General features: G+C 44.6%; 1 protein-coding gene across 1 annotated transcript in view; it reads right to left on the bottom strand.

The window, feature by feature from the left end:
• Positions 1–20,721, bottom strand: part of kirrel3b (kirre like nephrin family adhesion molecule 3b) — a gene marked incomplete at both ends in the record, with an annotated part of 76,034 nt that overhangs the window by 49,060 nt on the left and 6,253 nt on the right. Inside the window, 2 exons of the mRNA XM_084447157.1 lie at positions 3,753–3,903; positions 9,259–9,416. Of these exons, the coding sequence (XP_084303283.1) occupies positions 3,753–3,903; positions 9,259–9,416 (309 nt within the window). The remainder of the gene's footprint in view (positions 1–3,752; positions 3,904–9,258; positions 9,417–20,721) is intronic.

Here is a 20,721-nt window from a genome sequence, read left to right as displayed (position 1 = left end):
TGGATTGTTTATTTGTTCTTTTTATTTTTCACATGTTCTTGAGTTGCTATCGAAAAAGCTAAATTTGGTGATATGTAATTAAGTACTGACTGTATGTACACATGTTTTGATTGCACCAATAAAAAAAAGTATAAAAAAAAACAGGAGGCTTGATATGGGCCTATAATTGTTCATTTGTGAGGTGTCTAGATTATTCTTTTTTAAGAGTGACTTGACGACTGCAGTTTTCAGGTTTTGTGGGAACACACCTGAAAGAAGAGATGTGTTTACAATTTGGAGTAAATCAGAGGCCATGCAGTTAGATTTTTTTTTTTTAAAGCCTGTAGGCAGAATATCAAGGCAACAGGAGGAGGATTTTAGATATTGTATAATGTCCTCCAGGGTTTTATGGTTGATCAGATAAAATTGTGTCATGGTATTGATTTTAAGTGGACACTGGGGCAATACATATCCTGTAACTGATATGGAATGAAGGCACTGACTGCTTGTCTAATTTTCTGAATTTTGTCAGTGAAGAATGAGGCAAATTAATTGCAGGCCCTGGTGGATAGAAGTTCAGAGGCTACTGACACAGGGGGATTTGTTAGCCTATCGACAGTGGCAAACAAAGCATGTGTATTATTATTGTTTTTGGTGATGTCAGAAAAGGACTGCCGTGCATTTCTCAGCTCAAAAGTCTCTCTTTATAGATGTCATAATGAACATGGAGATATGTTTTTCGCCACCTGCATTCAACTTTTTGACACTCTCTTTTTTCTATTCTGACCAGCGTGGCATTTCTCCATGGAGCTATTTTCTTCACTTGAGACCACCTTCACCTTAGTGGGTGCAATGGTGTCAATAATATTTGTAATTTTAGCGTTGAAATGATCTACAAGCTCATTGACTGAGGACCAAGAGAGAGCGGGTGTGTACAAGAAAGCCTGAGTAAATATTTCACTGTTGTTTTCAGTGATGTACTGTTTTGTGATGACCTCTGGGGGTCAAGAGTGGAAAAAAGGGGGGGCAGAAATCTATGTTGGAAAATAAAATGCTTCAACTTAAAACCTAACCTTGCTTGTTTCATTTGTTACTTTTGTGTGTGTGTGTGTGTGTGTGTGTGTGTGTGTGTGTGTGTGCACTACCTCCAGGTGCGGTGAGCAGACATCTGTCTCTCATCAATATTTACTGCCCCCTGTCCAAGCACAATGCCCACCTGTGTGTGTGTGTGTTTGTGTGTGTGTGTGAGGGGGGGGTGGTCCTGGGCGGTGACTGGCTTTGGCAGCGGATGGGAGCGGGGATGTAGGGAGGATGAGATAGGAATATGGGGGCATGTCTACCTCTCTAACCGTGCCAAACCTCCATCATTTATTAATTCAACACCTGCTTTGCTCGTAGAAATGGAAAACAAGAGTCTCTTGGCTGGATAGCTTTTTTGAACTCATGAACAATGTAGAACGATGCAGAATGGTGTAGTGTACAGCCCCAAAGTAGATCTTTGCTCATACTCCCAAGCACTTGAACATTAGCCACCTCCAGATAATTCAAAGTGTACTGCATGAAACAATGTGTTCACCTATCACTCTTGGTTTTCCCTAGAAAGATATTTGCGACAAATGGTGCAGGAGAGTGTTTTATATACTGTCACCAAGGCAGGAAACCTTGTAATCAAATTAGTCAGCATTAGTTGTTTATGAAATTTATATTCAGTACAAATAAATCAAAAAAAAAAAATTACAGTAGGTTTCATTTATGCTGCCGTTTAATTAGAGGGTGGATCTCCATGTGAGCTGTGATGGTTGTGGAGAACAGATGCACTCTACCCGTCTATGGGCCATGGGCGAAGGGCGACAGGAGCTGGGTGGGCCGGGGGCAAGGCAGGAACTGGGTGGGAGGGATGTTGCTCTCTCAATGAGACGAGTGAGACACAAGTCAAAGCTAGACAATTACACCCTGCTGGAACTCATTCTGTTCCAATGGCATGTGAAGCGTTTCGGTTTCCGGTGCCCCAATTAATGATCATGGACGATTACTCCTCCTCCCCTGCCCCTTGCTGATTGGCTTCCATCACCGCTCGAAAGTTAGGATTGGAGCGGGGAGGGGGAGAACGCGCCCCGCTCTCCCCCGCTGCCGGTGTGCCACCACCAACTCCCCCTGTCACAGGGACACGGCTCTTCATTACGCTCAGTGACAGAAAATCATTTTGCAAACGCCGGCGCACGTCCCGTGCGCTTTGCATGACAAAAAGACTCAAGCTGACTGCGAGGGTTGCAAACGTCAACGACTGTTAATCATTTCTTCCACCCACTCCTGCGTCAACCCCACTGTCATTGTGTTGGAAGACGCCTCTTCCGGCGTACAAAATGAAAAGAATGGAGGCGTCACTCGTAATGGATCTCTAAATAGCATTTTCTGCTTTATTAGTTATACTTAATGTTGTTGAAGGGGGCTGTGAGCGATGCAAAATCCCTTTGTTCTCAAACCCTCTCTCACTGTGAATAGCTCTTGATTGAAAACGATTCTCTGACAATTGAAGCCCAATGTGTTTTACACGCTGGGCTTACTTTCCCTATTTTAGTGGGGAATTGTGCATGCTCTAGGGATGTCACGGTGTGGATTTTTTCCCACCGACTGATAGGCTAAAGCCAACACTGGTATTACCGGTAACACCGTCTAGCCTACAATACGAGAGCGCTTCCTTTAATCTTTAGTGTTAGTCCTTTGCCTTACATTGAACAGCCCTGTCGTGTAGCCACTTTGAATTAGGTGTTGTATGTCTCCACAGCTTGCCTGCAAATGCGTGATCAGAGTAAGGTAAGATAAACATTACTCGATCCTGTGCTTCTTTATGATCAAAATTTGTTTTATTGCCATGTAGTTTTTCAACATAGTCTACTTAGGAATATGCACCATGCCCGAAGGAAATTCCTAGTATGTTGAAAAACTATATGGCAAAAACAAATTCAAATTCTGATTATAAAGAAGCACAGCACTGAGTGTAATGTTTATATCCTACCTTAGTCTGATCACACATTTGCAGGCAAGCTGTGGAGGCATACAATGCCAAATTGCTATTGTTATGAACAGAACGCTTCTAGAATAGGCGAGAGAATAGGCTGCTAGAATAAGCTAGCCAGCTAGCTAATGGCAAAGGCCACTCCTCGGTGGCTAGTTTAGCTGTTAACGTTAGCTAGGCTATGCTAACGTTAGCTAGCCATGAGCTATAGCCATAGCCCCCCCCCATCCCTACTCTCTTCACGTGAATTGAAAGTGAAATTGGACTCCTTTAGACTCCGCTCTGTGCTGCGTGAGCATGCGGAGGGCCAGATCACAGACACTTTGAGTTTGAGTTTGATGAGTCGGCGCTGATATGCGAAAACTAAATAGGTAAAACTATGGTTGGTGCGGAAGACAACAGTGTGGCGGTGTTAAAGTAATGACTCAGTTAATACACGGTGTGTGCCGTAACACCGAGTAACACCGGTAACAAAATACCTTAACTTCCGAGGGGGAATGGCCAAAGTGCATTGTGTTGCCTCTGGGTATGAAATGCGCTATACAAATAAAGCTTTGATTGATTTGATTGATTGAATGTGTAGCACAGCATCACTTTTCATCATCTGCACTATGCATATTATTGAGGGGCTGAGAGTTGAGAGATTGATACTTTCAATAAACCCATGAGGGATACCAGTGGTGATAAGACTTTTTGGTACAGTTAGGAAGCTGGTGGTAGGAACAGTGGACAGGGTAGAGAGTTGAGGCCTACTTACGTTGGATGTCAATGGTGACACTTGTCTCCTTGCCATTGGGCACCGCCTTGTTGGATGCTTTACATATGATCTGCTGTCCCGTCTCAATGTTGGAGGCAGACAGGTAGAGGGTGCTCACTGTGCTTTCCCTCCTCCCGTCCCGAAGCAGAGTCTGAAAACAGAGAAAGAAGAGGTATGAGAATGTGAAGGCCCGTCAGCCAAACAAATCATACCCATTGTGGGCTGTTGCCAAATATGGCCACATCATCAATACAAGCAGATGGTCTGGAACTTCAAATGCAGCCATTCAGGAGAGCCGACCAGGAGACAACACAGACAAATAAACCCAGGAACACTCCAGCCTGCAAGTCTTGCTCCAAGGCTGATTGATCCGCCAAAAATAAATCCGTTTCTGAGCCTCTCTTTGTGTGTCAAGAGAACTGTGCTGTGGCACATAGCTTGTCATACACCACAAAGGAAATCAATCTTCTTTTCACCCTCACACTGCACAGGCCTCTCCACGCATTGTGCTGCAAGATATCTGGAAGTGCTCTGCTGCTCCAAGGACGTCTTCTGGGAGTCCCTGCTAACCAGCGTGCCACAGCTGCACAGTCACCCACTCGCAGGTGCCCTCTGACATCTCTCTACACGTACCCCCATATTATAATCATCTCTGCAAGTTCAAGGAAGGTGTCAGTGATACACACTTAAGCTGCAATAATTTCTACATATTAATAATAAGCATTGTCACAATCCAGGATATTGACAGTGTACTGAATAATAGGAATAATAATTACCTCCTCATTTCTCTCCTTTCATAAAGTTCTTAAATTTAAATGAAACCTTTCATACCATCTAATCCTACCACAAGCTGCATAATGTTGTCAAAGTTGTCAAGGAACATACCATTATGTTCTCCGAGAACCAATATGTTTCAGAGTGAGAGAGAGAGAGAGAGACTTTTAAAATATTTGTATATTTCTGCTTCCTACTGCTTCTTACATTCAGAACTGTGGGGGTGACTTCACATTCATATTTCAACTGATAATCATAACAATGCCATCATGTGTGAATGCACATACTACAATACAATTGTCTACAATACAATATTACACTATAAAAATGATGAAAGATAACATTATCCGTATTCACCTCATACCATATTCTCATAAAGCCCTTTCTGTGTCTTTTAATCACAATGGAGTTGCATATACAGTACCATGTGGTGGTCTGATTGAGACCAGCATGGAAGTCTGGCACTCACATCTAAAGCAGAACACATTAGCTGTCAGGAGTGAGATCTGTCAATATAAGATCCTTTCTGACACAATCAGGATTGTTTCTCTCCTAGCTCAGGACTTGTCTGAAGTCATTAATCTTGGATGCTGCATCACGGATTTCAACATTCAGCCACTAGCTGTCTTAAAATATCCCGAAATACAAATTGATAATTTCATATCATTGCCTGGAGCAAGTGAGGAGAATATCACATCGATGGTGTGAAAGAAATTGGAAAAGAAACTTGAACAAGAGAGAGAAGAGGGTTAGCTTGAAGGTTGTTTCTCAGGGCATACAGTAAGGTGATGAGAGGTTATAGACTAATGGCTCGCATTGAGTGCCTGAGGGCTTATGAGTGAACCAAGAGTATTCACAATAATGATGCTGAAACAAATCAATGGGTACAGTGCTTCAGCCAAACAAAATGGAACACACTCAGTTTTAACCTGGCACATACTGAAGCAATAACTCATGGAAGGGTTGTGGTACAAGTACCACCAATATAACACATGTTGTAGCCATTCTTTTTATTACGACCATGCTGTATTATGCTTCCTTTCTGTCACTATCTTGTGTTGTTATTATGTCGCTGCTGCTGGTTGAGGAGCCAGGACCCAATAATGTTACTCCCCTGTACAAAGGATATAACAATAAAGGCATCTGAATCTGAATCTGGTTGTGCTTGTGCTGCAGTCATAGACACGAGGCACAGCCAAACAATCTGGTTATGCTACATAGATAGATAGATAGATAGATAGATAGATAGATAGATAGATAGATGGATAGATGGATAGATGGATAGATAGATAGATAGATAGATAGATAGATAGATAGATAGATAGATAGATAGATAGATAGATAGACTGTCTGTCTAGACAGGTACGCTACTGCATTATAGACAGACAGTCCTCATAACAATAGGAGTAGGACACTTCAAATCCTATAGTAATTAATTTTTGTATAGGATGTGATGCACCAGTCGCTCTACGCTTATGTGTTTTATTTTCAGTGATTAGACTGACTGTTGACTGGCACAGCTTTAGGTGGTGATGGAGAAATTAGCTTAATGTATTGATGCTTTTTTGTGCGTGACTTACAGTGCCAGCGCACCTAGTATAGCGTTCGTCCGGTCATCACTCCCTCCCTCCCTCCCCTCCGTTACTGCGGACAATGTTGGCCTGCATTTCTCTGTTGGCACCACAAGAGGCAGTAGTCCCAGCACACCAAAATCAAGAAGGACACCAAAATCAACCCGCCGATCTACACTGCACAAGTAGAGTAGTGGTGAGAGCATTGGACTCCCACCCTGGAGACTGGGGTTGAAGACCCGGTGGGGATGACTTTATGGGACTATACCCCAAACCTCCACATGTTCATCCTTTCACTCCAACCTTTACCCCTTGCCTTATAGATCAGATCCTGTCCCAACCCCAACCCATATTCTAACCCCAACCCACACTAGGGACTGGAAGAAGGACACTAAAACCCACCCGCCGATCTCCACTGCACAAGTAGAGTAGTGGTGAGAGCATTGGACTCCCACCCAGGAGACGGGGGTTCCTGGTGGGGATGACTTTATGTTATCATCAGTGTAACTGCTTTAGCCACTGACCGCTACCATTAATGTTATGGGAGCTGCTGCTAGTTGTTGTGAGCCCATGAGCTAACTGGCTATTGTTATAGAATTTACATCCAAACACCTTAAACCTTTTGTTCTCTCTCTCCTTTTGTAATTCACCACCTCCCTCAACCGTTCACATAGACAGGGTGGCCTCCAGGAGGTCCACACACCTAGAATCTGTCTACACCAGAATAACCATCCTTTGTCCCCTTTGTCCCCAAGAAATTGCCGCCTTTTTCTCATGTCACATGTCTGTACTCTTGGCCACGCCTGCCATTTTCATATTACGTACAATGGATTAGCCAATCACATCCTGGAAGCGCCATACCTGTGTTTTGCTTGAATAAAAGTCAGCCCAAGATCAGGAGGCTTCACTTCTCTGGATAAACCACTCTTGTTGCGTTGTCCAGAAAGTCCTTGCGCTCGTATGTTTCCTCAATAAACCAGACTTAACCTTTTGAGCGAATCTTGGTAAATCCTTTTTGACTAGATCAGTTAAAATCCATTACACTATCCCGCTCTTATTGTGCTGGATTAGCATTGGAAGCATTGGAACTGATGTGTCCAGGTGACAAGACCTATCTTTATTTATCAAACATTACCGTCCTACCAGTCCCGCACAGAAACAAGCCAGCCAACACACATAAGCCAGGCTTGACCTGGCCTGGTTAAATGAATACACACACTCAAGTTCTGGCAACTTTTACCTGTCACCACAATGGGGGTATTGTGTATAATACAGTATAATACATGCTGAGTGTTAGTCACTTGATGAGCTTTATTATAGAAAAAAATAACCTCTAATTATACAGACAATTTTGCCAAGATGAAGGTTGAGAAGAAAATTTAATTGAAAGACAGATAAGGCAACTGCTTTGAACGTCTGTAGGGGAGTGAAAAAAATGTGGGGAAACTTACAGTATCTGCTGAGGGAGTGATGATAAGCATAAGTCCTTTTAGTGCCATGCATTTGAATGCTTCAGCAAGTGAAGGCATCATTCCCCGGTTCTTGCTGTTTCTATGCTGACACTGACACCTCTTATACAGCCATTCTCATCAACACGGCCGGCGTATGAGAGGCTGAGAAATGTGATTTGGGAGCAGACATGTTTTGCAAACTCAGAAATGTCTATCATGCTCTCCCTGTTCCCATATATAAATAAGTACTGTATGCAACTATATTCAGCATTCAACACTTCTCCAAGTCCTTTACCCTGTATTCCTTTCCTCTGACATTAAATCCATCTTACCAGGCCTTCCACACTCCACACTCACTTCCATACAGTCTGACCACTTGAATGACTCTTTCATATAGTATGACCACATCAGACTTAGTATCTTCCTCCTAAGTGCTTTCCTGGCCATATAGATATGCCTTAATCACCGGTAAATGGCAGATAACTGATCAATTAAGAGACTTGGGGAGGTGATACTAGGGGTCAGAGCCATCTTTGAGCGAGTAGTGGAGGAAGAAGCCATCAGGAATTACCCTAGGCCTTCTCCAGCGCATCTGCTCTGCCCATTTGTCCCAATCGTCTGTGTGTTGGTGAAGCGAGTTAGGACAGCTGATTATCGTCTCAGAAACCTCATCATTCAGAACCAAAATCACCCGCTTTTAATTGAGTACATTGCTTTTTAATGGCAATGATGGAGATAGGAATGGGGGGCCGTGGCTCATCTAAGCTCCATGCCATCCATCAGCCAGGGGACAACTCCGGCTGTCCCCTTCACAGATCCTCCCGAGAGGAAGTCGAGGCAGGAAAAGCACTCGCCGCCGTCCATCAGCGAGCATCACCTCTGGCAATCGCTTTATTCACATGGCGCTCACGCCGTATCCCTGCCCAATCAATGGCATTTATCTGCTCTTTGAAAAAAAGGTGATAAAAGGACGAGATGGCGGAGAGAGAGAGAGAGAAAGAGTCGCTGCCTCCGAGTGGCTTCCGCTGTGCTCCTCTCGTTTATATGGAAATGGTATGTAGCGGTGCTCATTACACAATTAGCCCGGGGGTTTAGTGTCCCCGTGGGGACAGATGGCAGTTCCAGGATGGTGAGGAGGACTGTGCCAGACCAGCATGCGTGTGGTGGTGGTGTCAACTGTAGGGGAGAGGGCTAGCTGAAGTTGGCAGGCTATGCCGGTGAGGTTACAAGATTCAGGGACAGCTTCTCAGACAGCATTGTGGGAGGCCACCAGCCATTTTCATCATCACACCATCTGCCTGTTTGAGTTGATATGTTTGCTGGGTGAAGAGGACAGACATCTTTTAGAAGTCCCAAATAAGACCTGGATTTTCTCGGGTATTCCTTCCAATAAAATCCAAGCCAGACTGCTTGCAGATGGTCCGGTAATCGCCTGTCACAGATGGCTAGCGCTGCTAACGTGGCTATTCACTGCAAACTTTGAGGAGAACAAAAATCAGATCAAATCTGAAGACTGACACCTTACATGTCACAGTGAATCAGCAAGCATTCTTGTTATTCTTTCTGTCCTGTAACATGTGTCACCGCATCGCTCGTCAAGCTATAGCTTCCACGCACGTGCCCAAACTAGGTCCGAACACGGGTCCTCAGACTTACAAACACATGCAGCCCTCTTCACCACACCTTTATGACACACACCTCAATGCTTACCTTGGAGTACATGGCCCCGTTTAGGACCTCTCCGTTGCGAATCCAGATGATGGAGGCGGCAGGCTTGGCATTGTCAGCATGGCAGGTCAGGTTCAGGGGGTCGCCTGCCCTTAGGCTCACCACTGGACCACCATTGATTACTGGATCCTCAGGAGGAACTGCAGAGAGAAGGGAATCATGTGTTATCCATGTGTTAAAGAGGTAGAGCGATATACGTCTTGCAATGGTTTCCTGCGTGATTTGGACTGTATGTATGAGTGTATTGTGCTGTGTATATGCATGACAAATTCGTACATTTTGTATGAAAGGTCTGTATCAATATTCATTAAGAGTTTTGGCCATTATTGAATACATAGGATATAGTATGTCTTGGACAAGGCCAGGTGAATGGGATCTACTGTAAGGTTGAACTAGTCGGTTTGTTACAAAAGCTTTTGATTCGGTGCTATAGTAGTGCCTGTCAAACTCCACATTGAGAGTTTCAAACATACAATACAACACAGCCTTGTGGGGAACTGAAGGTTAGTTACAGTAGGCTTTGTCCGCCTCTTTCCTTTCAAAGATGTCAGTGGAATCTCAGGCCAAGGTACTGTAGGCCAACTTGTGTACTGCAGAGTACTGTGGGGCGGCACATAGCTCAAGAGGTAGAGCGGCTCAGGAGGTAGAGCGGCTGGCTGGGGAACGCAAGGTCCCTGGTTCGATCCCAGCTTCCAGAGTGTGATGCAGTGTCCTTGAGCAAGACACTGAACCCCTTTCACGCTCACGTGCGGCACGGTGGCACAGTACATACAGTAGTACTATCGCCTCACAGCGTAGACGGGTGTTTCTGTGTGGAGTTTGCATGTCCTCCCCGTGTCCTCCCCGTGTTCGCAAGGGTTTCCCCCATATATGAAAAACGTGCAGAAGAACAGATCGCTAACGCTGTCTGTCCCTGGCGAAGATGGACAGGAGTACTTGGTTGGCCCCCGGGCGCGTCCCCTGCACGCTGCCTACTGTCTGCTCCCGGCTGCCCTTGGGGGAAGGACGACGGGATGGGTTAAGCGCATAGAACTTTTCAGAGAAAATTTATATCTCTTAATGCATGTGTGTATGTGTTCCAAGTGTCACCCATTTCACGTGTGTAAAAAAAGAGTGTGCTGTGTGACAAATAAAGATTTGTTCTTCTGTATGTCAAGGGAAACCAACAACAGACTGAAAATAAGATACAACAATTCAGACCGGCTGTCTGTTTTGTGCTCCTCATAAAGTTCATGGGTGACAGTCACTGGATTTCAATGCCATGCTTGGAATTGCAACAGTCTCTCACAAGCTGGAGGCAGACAGATAGAGAAAGTGAAGAAAGATAACGCAATATTAGCAGCACATAGAATCCCTTAATGATAGTGATTACACTCCTCCATGTTTACCCATGTTTTTATTCAATCACCATTGAATTATTGATTGGCCTCCACGCTCATTCTAGTGCAGATCTAAGGCATAATAATAATAATAATAATAATAATAAAATGAAAGGCTGCTTGCATTGGCCTGCAATAATGCGCCGGTGTCCTCAGTTATGCCCACATGGTCGAACAGAAGTGTGTGAGAATAAATGGTGAACAAGGATACTGAAGTGTGCGTTTCAAGGGCTAAACAAGTAGAATCGTACTGTGTTATGAGGTATTGGAGTTTGAAATTTATCATTGATCCACTGGTTTTGCTAATAAATAATGCAGCCTTTATCATCACCAGGATGTATTCCCATTAAAACATCTAAAATCTGTCTTGTAATGTATAATTGTATAATCCTGACAAAGGAAGTTGAAGCTGTGTCTCTTCCTGTCCTACATCTTTGTTCATATCTTTTTGAGGCTTTGCGAGGGGTAACTGCAGTCTAAATATAACCAATGCTCACCCCCTCTCCACCCACGTCCTCTCTGCCCGGGACAAGCTATTAAAAAGGCAGGCAAAGTGTGAGATGGTGCAGCGATGTAGTACAGGAGAGAGCTGGCAGAAACCCTTTTCTCTGCCTCACCAGTTCAACCCGACCACTAAGCTTTGTGACCCACCTCTCCAGACGACTCGTCAACACCTTGCAGCAGATATCTCTGACAATAGCTCTGCATAGTGGGGAATTCTGATTAGACCTTTTACCTTCATTAAAATGCAAAAGATTGTGGATTGTGTTAAAGGTCAGCATTCCCAGATCAGACGACTGGGTTTTGCTGATCCAGGCAAACAAAAGCAAGACATTGTATTGAAATCGCATGAGTTTATCTTAAGAATGGAACTACAGTATGTTTATGAGATTGAGAGCCTATGAGAACGTACAGATAGGTGAGGTGACCTGCAAATTTAGCCTACCAACCCGCTATGTTTTTTATTTATTTAAATAATGACAAAAAAGACTGAATCTCCGGAGGAGTGATGGAGTGATGAACATGGATTGTCGAGAGCCAATGTTATTGGCTTGCTGTCAGTGCTCAGTCAGTGCTGCTAAACCATTAATTAAGTGTCAGGAATATGAGCCATGTAAAGCTCGCCTCTTCTGATGGGGCAAATTTAATGGAAAAACTCCAGTTAGGCCATCTGTCGAAGAGTCAGACAGTATCTGACTGACGACAGCATAGACATGCATATAAATACCAAGTAAGTGCCGTATGAGTCAGCCTGGTATTGGCTGCTGGCACTCCAGTGACAATACAGTATCTTCACATCAAGAACATTCATCTTTGAAACACTTTATTATGTATATTTATGCGTTAACATCCTCTACAGGGTTAACAACCGTGTAGTTTATGGGTCAGCTACAACCAAGTAAGTGTATAGTGCGATGACAGAAGCTTTTCGAGACTCTTTCAAAGCCTACACAAAGCTTGCTCTTGACCCTTTCCCTCATTGCAATAGGGCTATTATTAATTGCCGCCTTTAAATCAGCCATAAGCTCCCCCTCAGGGAAGAGCCCTGTGTGTGTGCCAGTGGGTGCCGAAGGTTAAGATTTTACCCGTGTGAATCTACGTATGCTGAAAGGTCCTTGGCGGTGCATAAAGAATGTCGTTATTCTCTCAGGTCGTGTTCTCTGGAGGACCACTGCCAAGGCGACAAGGTTGGATAGAACACGGACAAAGAATAGAGGAAGGTTGCACTCGGCTTCCTCCAAACACAGCAATGCTCTTCAATTCCCTTTGCGTGGATTGATGTCTTTTGACTCCAAATGAGCGTGCGTGTGTAATCTCATTAAAGGAGTAGTAAAGGCAAAATGCATGTTTAGCCCTGTTTTAAGGTTACTTATGATCATATTCAATGGTTCAGATCAAAACGTTGACAAAACTAGCACTTTTGAGAAAGTCTGATAATTGCTCTACCACCGTTTTGGTCATACAATGGATGTGGGTGGGCACCGTGAAAAATCATTCAAAAAACATGTTAAACTCAAAACTCAATTTCAATGACAAGTGCTAGTTTTGTCAACGTTTTGATCTGAACCATTGTATATGATCACAAGTAACCTTAAAACAGGGCTAAACATGCATTTTCCTTTTACTACTCCTTTACGTAAAGCGACGGGCAGGGGTGGGCTTTCTCTCCATCTAACTTTTCACATAAAACATGTTAGTTCTTAATAATTGTCATGGCTTGACTGTTGACCTTGGGCAGGTAGTTAACTTGCACTGCTTAGTCTGACATGTTGTTTCTATGGTTGGCTCTTATGGAGAACATAGCAATAGATAGCTATGGATATACATAGCAATAGATATAGCAACGGAGCAATAGCACAACATCCTACTTAGTAAATTGCCAGGACACTTAGAAAAGGAGAAATATAATTCGTATGGAGAAGGGTCATTTCGGCCCTCTCTCACTCTCCAGCCATGGCCTGGTAAAGCCACCCCCCCCAACTAACCTCGTCCCTCCAGCAAGCTGCTCTGACAGCTATACAAAGGCCAAGCCTCGAACCTCTGCCAGCCATCATCATTACAGGCCTGTTTGCAAACTCGACAGCCTCTAATGGTTCCAAATTAGCGCTTTACTGTGGCCACGCGATGGATTTCTCAACAACGGCCGGCCAACGTCTCGGATTGATCGCTCCTCTTTAATTACAGGGCTGGCACTTGCTGCAATCCTTTCTTCCTCCCCCATACTCTACTTGGTAAGGGGATAATGCAATACTGACCCCATTCTCACTTTCTCACACACACACACACACACGCACACACACACACACACACACACACACACACACACACACACACACACACACACACTGACTTTACATATTACTTGTCTTCACTTTGAAGGATTTGCTGTGGTTATAGTGCACAATTACACCCTGCTATTCAATTACACCCTGCTATTCATGAAAACGTAGAAGTTATTTACTGTACGCTGTGTCCAAAATGTCTGTTAAATTGTTATATATGCTAGTCCACAAAGTATTTCGAGATTAGAAACATAAATTCCAGTATTTTTACAGAGGCCATAGCTGGAGCTAAACGTAACCACAAGCCAATCTTTGGCATTTCATAAAGTTGACATGACCATTTTCAAGGAGTAAGACCTGGGGATGTGTTTCCATCTGTCACATTAACCCATCCTTGTGACTCTGGCAAGGAGTGTGACTGGGGGTCATTACAGAGAGCCGTGGAGTTTGATGGAATGCCCCGCCCCATCCAACGAAAGTTATGACTTGGGGGGGTGTTTCTCTTTTTTTATCCGACCAACTGCTGGTAAACATACGGAGAAGGAGGCGGCACAGAGGCAGGGGATTTCAGTGGCAAGACGGATTTATTTAGAGAGCGTGGGGTCTGGAACTATACTATGTGTATGTAATGCGGAGGCTCTGTGGTGCGATTATGTGATATATGATCAGTGTGTGTGTAAGTCCAATCCCGCGCTCGGAGGGGCTCAGAGGGGCGCAGAGGGAGACAGGCAGGCGGAAGGGGAGGCAAGGGTCCAGGGAGCTCGGAGGAAGGTTCAGGGAAGGTCCGTGGGAGGCAAGGCTGGGGTCTCAAGGGAGGCAGGGTTCTGGGGAGAAAACACTGGTGAGCCAAAAATGCAGAGCAGGAATCTAAACAGGCTGATTCACAAAAGGCTAGCAGTGGTACCTAATACAGGTGACTACGTTCTGGCACTGGAACGTAGGGCACGCTGGCCTTTATGCTGGAGAGTGTTTGCAGCAGGTGCATTGATTGCAGATGCGCTTGGAGACTCAGCTGCAAGGGGCTGGGAGGAATGTGAGGAATGCGCAGGGGAATGCGCAGGGGCCGTGACACATAGTTTACCATAAAACTCTTAAGCTAAGCTGGGGTTGGGGAGGGAGGGGGTTGCTTGGTCATTCTGATAGGATTCCAGTGAGATCATTTTGTTTTAGCGCATAATCAAAGCTATTGATAAACGAGACTGAGGCGTATGGATTTGTAATTAACCGAACGGGGCCCTGCAGTAAGTCTCTCACTGACAAGGGGTGTTGGAATAAAACCTAGGGTATGAACTTGTCCCGTGGGACATTTCAATACCTCCAGCACCTCGGGGATTTGACTGGTTGATGGTGGCGCCGTGATTGGGGGGGGAAGTCTGGGGAACACTGCGGCGAGCTTGGCTCCATGGCGGCCCCCTGAGTTAATAAGAACTAAACTGAGGCTGAAGAACATTCTCCAAACAGCACCTCATCCTACAACATACTTCCTTTCTCCAGCGAGTGTAGGATTGTGTGTGTGTGTGTGTATTTGTGCGTTTGTGCATGTGTATGCACGTGAATGCGCGTGCGTGTGTGCATGTGTGTGTGTGTGTATGTGTGCATGTAGGTTTGTGTGTGTGGGTGGTGGGGGGGAGCAATTTGGAGGTGAGTGAATGAGAGAGGTCCCTCAGAAGGAGCTGGAAGATACAGGAGGGGTGTTAGAAATGAAGCAATGAAGCAGGCTGTGCTTCCACGGACGTGTCTGGCACCGCAATCGGAGCCCTGGCCTGCCTGTCTGTTTCGGCGGGAACGCTCGCGTCGACCGCCTGTCGTCGGAACCCGAGGGCTGCACGGCAGCTTGCAGAGGTTGTGATGGATAGATCACAAAAAAATAAATAAGGGAGGGAAAAATATCCAGCGTACCTGGAGAGAAGAGACATGCAGTACATGGATCACTGGCCCAAATCACAGGCCCCCCTTCAAGCGCTGTCACCATACACCTGTTTGTAAGTCGGGAGGATTCTGGAGGCAAGCGTGCGCGCACACACACACACACACACACACACACAAACACATACGGATCCAGAGATACTCACACACACACACACACACGGATCCAGAGATACTCACACACACACACACACACACACACACACATACACACACACACATAGGGATCCAGAGATACTCACACACACACACACACACACACACACACACGGATCCAGAGATACTCTCTCTCACACACACACGCACACACACACACACACTGATCCAGAGATACTCTCTCTCTCTCTCTCTCTCTCACACACACACACACACACACACACACACACACACAAACACACACACACACACAGATACACACACACATACACGGATCCAGAGATACTCACACACACACACACACACACACACACACCACACACACACACACACAGACACTCTCCAAGGTCCACACGACATTTAATTTCCACAGCTTCATGCCTGACTGATGCCTATCTGAATCCCTAGCAGACAGCGGCGACATGAGACAAGATGGGAACGAGAGGAGGAGGGGGACTCATTTGAGGTTTAGGTAGACAATGACGCCCACCCACAGAGGGCTGTGGAACAAGGAGCTGTGTGGAGAGAAGGGAGGAGGTGGAGGAGGAGTGGGGAGATGCCAGGGCTGTCAAAGTCCTGCGGAGCCGGCTCTGTCACAGCGCAGCCATGTGCAGCGCCAAAAGCTGCTCTCCGCAGATTGGGAGGGCACTGACATCAGCGCTCACCACCCCGCTTGGATGCTCACCAGGGCCGGCCCTGTCCATCTGGGGGCCCTAAGCAGGATATTGGTTTGGGGCCCCTTGGACTCCACCGGGGGAAAAAAAATAAATATTTGGATGTTTTTTAGCCAGATGGCTATGCAATGAAGTGCAAAACAACATACAGCACACAAATCAAGTGCAAAACCACTTAGATCACTTAAATTGGCCAATGGCCATGCAATGAACTATGCACAACATGCCTAAACAACTGATTCATGATTTTAGCCAAAGATGGATACCAAACACGGCTATACAGAATCAGCAGCATAGAATTTGTTATTTGTAACACACAGTAACACTTGCATACAAATATGATGCATCAGCACAATGACTTTATTCACCGTGCTTATTCACGTGGTGTTTGCATCACATGGTTGGAGGATGGAGCAGTTTCATCTTTATTAAAGAAACAAAGCAAGAATGGAGGTTCCTTTGTTCCACTGTGAGTGTCTGTGGATGTGTATTGTTGGCCTGGCCTGTCGCGGTGGATGGGGGAGCAACAGGGTGTGAGAGGGTCTCCTTATCAAGATCTGCATTCCAACCTGAGGCAGTGTCCCACAATATCAGAGAACTGTTTTGTGGTCAGTAGAACAGTCAGTAGACTGTGTCATGTCCTACACCACTACAATATGTAGTGATCCCCAATGTATTTCTATGAGATTGTGCATGCGGACGCGCAGAAAATTCCGCCCCGAGCAGAAAAATTGATTCACACCTGCGGCCTGTCCGCACGCCCGCCCGCTGCCGGTGAGAACAGCAGCATTCGTTAACATGGGGCCACGGGGAGGGGGCGGGGCTCTAAGCAGCCGTTTACTTTGCTAGTGTGGGCCGGCTCTGATGCTCACTGTTGTGAGTTTGTGTGTGTGTGTGTGTGTACGTACGTGTGTGTGTGTGTGTGTGTGTGTTGCATGTAGGAGTGGATATTCCTGTCGATATATGTGGAATCCAAAAGCAGGCTTTTAATGTATGACTGCACTAAATCTGTTCCTCTTTGGCCATCAAAAAGGCTGAACACTGCCCTCCATCTCTCATTAAAGCTTGTTTTCTGTCAATCATCAGTTTTGTCATGGGACATATTTCGAACCGAATGACGGTATATTAGAACACCTCCTCTTTCCTTCCTACATCAGAGATGCTTGGCTGGACTCAAATTGACTTTAGTGAGAGACAAATTGGTTGCATACACAGGAGGCACAAAGGCGACTTAGTCTGTGAACTGCTAAATGGGGTGTTTTGAAAATTCTGTTTGAGCCATTGCAGTTTTGGCATGCACAGTGTAGGAACATTATTCAGAAATAGATAGATATGGAGGGAGAGAGAGAGAGAGAGAGATGTGTGAATTAAATCATTTTATTCAATTAGTTGGAACAGAAGTGACAATTACTTAAAATGAAACTGATGCATCTTGGCTGATGTATTTTGAAATGCATGTATACTGTACGCACGTGTGCACACACACACACACACACACACACACACACACACACACAAACAATTATGTTGCAGAGACCCCCTGGAGCATAGGAGGCCTCACTAGACTAAACATTTATACACTAAACATCTAATAGTGGTGGTAATTTTTGCAAAGATCGACATTGTTGTTGCCCAACTCAAATAGATTTGTTGGAATGAGCGAAGTTGCACAGTAGTGCTCTTTTCTGCCTCCCTGTGAACTTTTATACAGCAACAGACTGTATTTTTATACAAAATACTATGTTATGTTGTGTGAACCGTTCTGTTGTTTGAACTTTTCAAATGATAGGCTACTATAAGATTAATGTTCTACAAGACATTGTTAGACATGTTACAAAAATTACCGAGCCACTGTGTGTTTGACTGTGTTTGTCAATGATATTTGTTGCTTATCCTTTTTTTAAGCTTGAAGTGAATGCAATGGCTACCCCATATCACTCTTTTATTGGTTTAGATAGGGCTCCATGGGGAGAGTGAGAGAGAGAGATGTTTTTGTATCTTCATACATTTAAATCATATCCTAACTGATCATGTGGGCAAAACTTCAAAATACCTTGTTTATATGTTCTGTTGCAAATCTTTGAAACGTTTTCACATGATTAATTCAATAAACCAAATCAACAGAAAGTTAACTCAGCCCAGCTCTACAGGCTCTGTGATAGGCAGATTTAGTCTGAATAGAATGTAGATGGCTTCCAGTCTCTGAGAGCTATGTTCTCGAAGGACACAATAATTGCAGAGGATTTGATGGACCCTAGGGTAAAACATAACAAAGGGCTTATCTGAAGAGACAATCAATCAGTCTGCCTGTAGAAGAAAACAGGAGGTGTAGGACCAGAGGTGGCAGCCACACCGTATTAAAGGAAGGTGGTGGGAAGCAAACTACAGTATCAGTGAGATATAACTTGATTTCCTCCTTCTTGCAGCATGCATTGATTCACACCATGACCCATCGAGCAAGGCTAGAACAGCCATATGAATAATAACTGCCAAGCATTCTTTGAAAACATTGTTATTGTCTTCTAAAAAGTTAAAAAAAATAAATAAGTGAGGTCAAGTCCAAACTCTGAATGATTGTCCTTGCTTTTCTTTGTCTGGTTCTGCTTCTAAGACACATGTATCCCCTTGGATGGGAATGTTTTGTCAGATCTGCCAGTGCATCACAATTAAAAGTTCATAATTGGAGAGCCCTCTGGACCACTGCTAGTGACAAACAAGGGTTAGTTGACTGTCAAAGAAGCTGTGATGCAGGGTGAGACCTGCTTTTCAACATTATGAATTCCATGCTTAGGCTGTTCCCATAGCAGTGTGATTTAATTTCATAATTAGCTTGACAGCAATGGAAAACTGGGGGATGCAATCTGGCTCTCCTGTTTTCGTTGAGGTTAATCTGCGGCAAAGTAAATACTTCCTAATGGGCAATTTTGAAAAAAATAAAAATAAGGTACATTAACTGTGAATACTAATGAATGAGTCAGACCTTGTGGCAGGCCGTGTTTGCATGCCTTCAGTGTTGTTTTGCATCTTGAAGTGCATCAGATTGGTAATCAGAGTGGGTTATGGGGAAAGGGGAGAAAAAAACAATAGAGATTTTTTTTAAGTGATGAGGAGAAAGAACAATGTGAGGGTTCATCAGCTGTTGAATGATGAGTTCAACTGACTCATGCTAAGACAATGAGCTCTTCACATGTCAACATAAGAGTCAAAATCAGGCGTCAGTGTGGCATCACTATCTCTCCCACTTCCTGTCAGTACACACTTTTATTGAGCTATGTTATCTTCATCAACATGTTCAAGGTACATTAAATGCAAACTGCCTCTAATGAGATTTGCCTTGTCTCTCAGGCATGTTAAAGGCCAGAGAGCATATCCTTGTGAGTTTGTGGCTCCCTTTTCCCTCCTATTTTGGACCAAGCCAAGTACACAATTGCAGTTTGGCCAGCTAGTTGGTAAGCTTATCTTAAGGCATGGGATGCAATTAGCCTCCGGGGGAAGTATGGACTGTAAGCGCTCACTCTGCACTTCATGCCTAATTCAGCAATGCTTAGACCCCTCAACCTCCAGAGGTCAGAATGGATTCCAAGACTGCACTTCACTAAGGTGCAAAGTTCAAGAACCATTTTCCATGGAGCCATTTGTTCTGTATGGAGAAAAGTTCACCATTGGTTACTTTAATGATGACCCACACTTTTCTCTCTGGTGCCTTTTCTTCCCATACCACATTTCTTCACTGGCCTCAGTTCTGTGTTCAGTCAAATAAGGGAGACCACTTCAAATTCCTGCCAATGTGAAAGCATGTACTGTAAGGCCACTGTAGAAATTGTATCCTTGGTTCAAAATGTTCCTAAAATTGGATTCTGTGTCTGCCCTCAGTAGGGTATGTTAATAATTCCAAGGACAAACTTGGAACACCATTAAGGCAGCATGAAGCACAATGGCCATGAAACTTCCCGTCCAACTAATGTTCTATAACTTTGCAAATTCAATGAAAGTTGGCATATTTTCTTTCTTTATTTCAAGGAGCCTACTTTTAAAAAAATATATAAAGAGCTCAAAATCTTTGCGCATCAAAGCTTTGAAGAAAATAGTTTCCACGTCTGGTGGAGAAGGGAGCCCGGCCAGGTATTGGATTGTTTGAAGGAGTGAGGGAGCATTTTGAGATTTATTTGACTGTCAGATCGGAGGGAAGGGGTGGCTGCTTCTCTGTGTGGACCTTCCCTGTCTCCGTGGCCCAGAGAGGCACTCTGTCAATGCTGGCAGGTAATTGACAACTTAGAGTTTGCAGTGACACTGGTCTTGCATATATTTATTGTGTTACCTTGCATGCGAGTCTGCCTGGGGCTCTTGCCAATGTATTCAGGTGTCGGGGCAGCTAGGCAGGGGATTAAACAAATATCTGTTGGCGGGGCTTATGAGGAACGATGGGAGGTGGTTTCACCCTCAACCAGCCGTGGACGAATAGAAACAAATGGGCTCCTCTGCTCATTGATGATTATTCATGTTAATGGGGGCTTGAACAGTCAGCCC

Source organism: Borostomias antarcticus (genome assembly GCF_949987555.1).
Source record: "Borostomias antarcticus genome assembly, chromosome: 1".
Taxonomy (NCBI): Eukaryota; Metazoa; Chordata; class Actinopteri; order Stomiiformes; family Stomiidae; genus Borostomias; species Borostomias antarcticus.
Note: the sequence above shows the minus strand (reverse complement) of the source record. Positions and strands in the feature narration are given on the sequence as shown.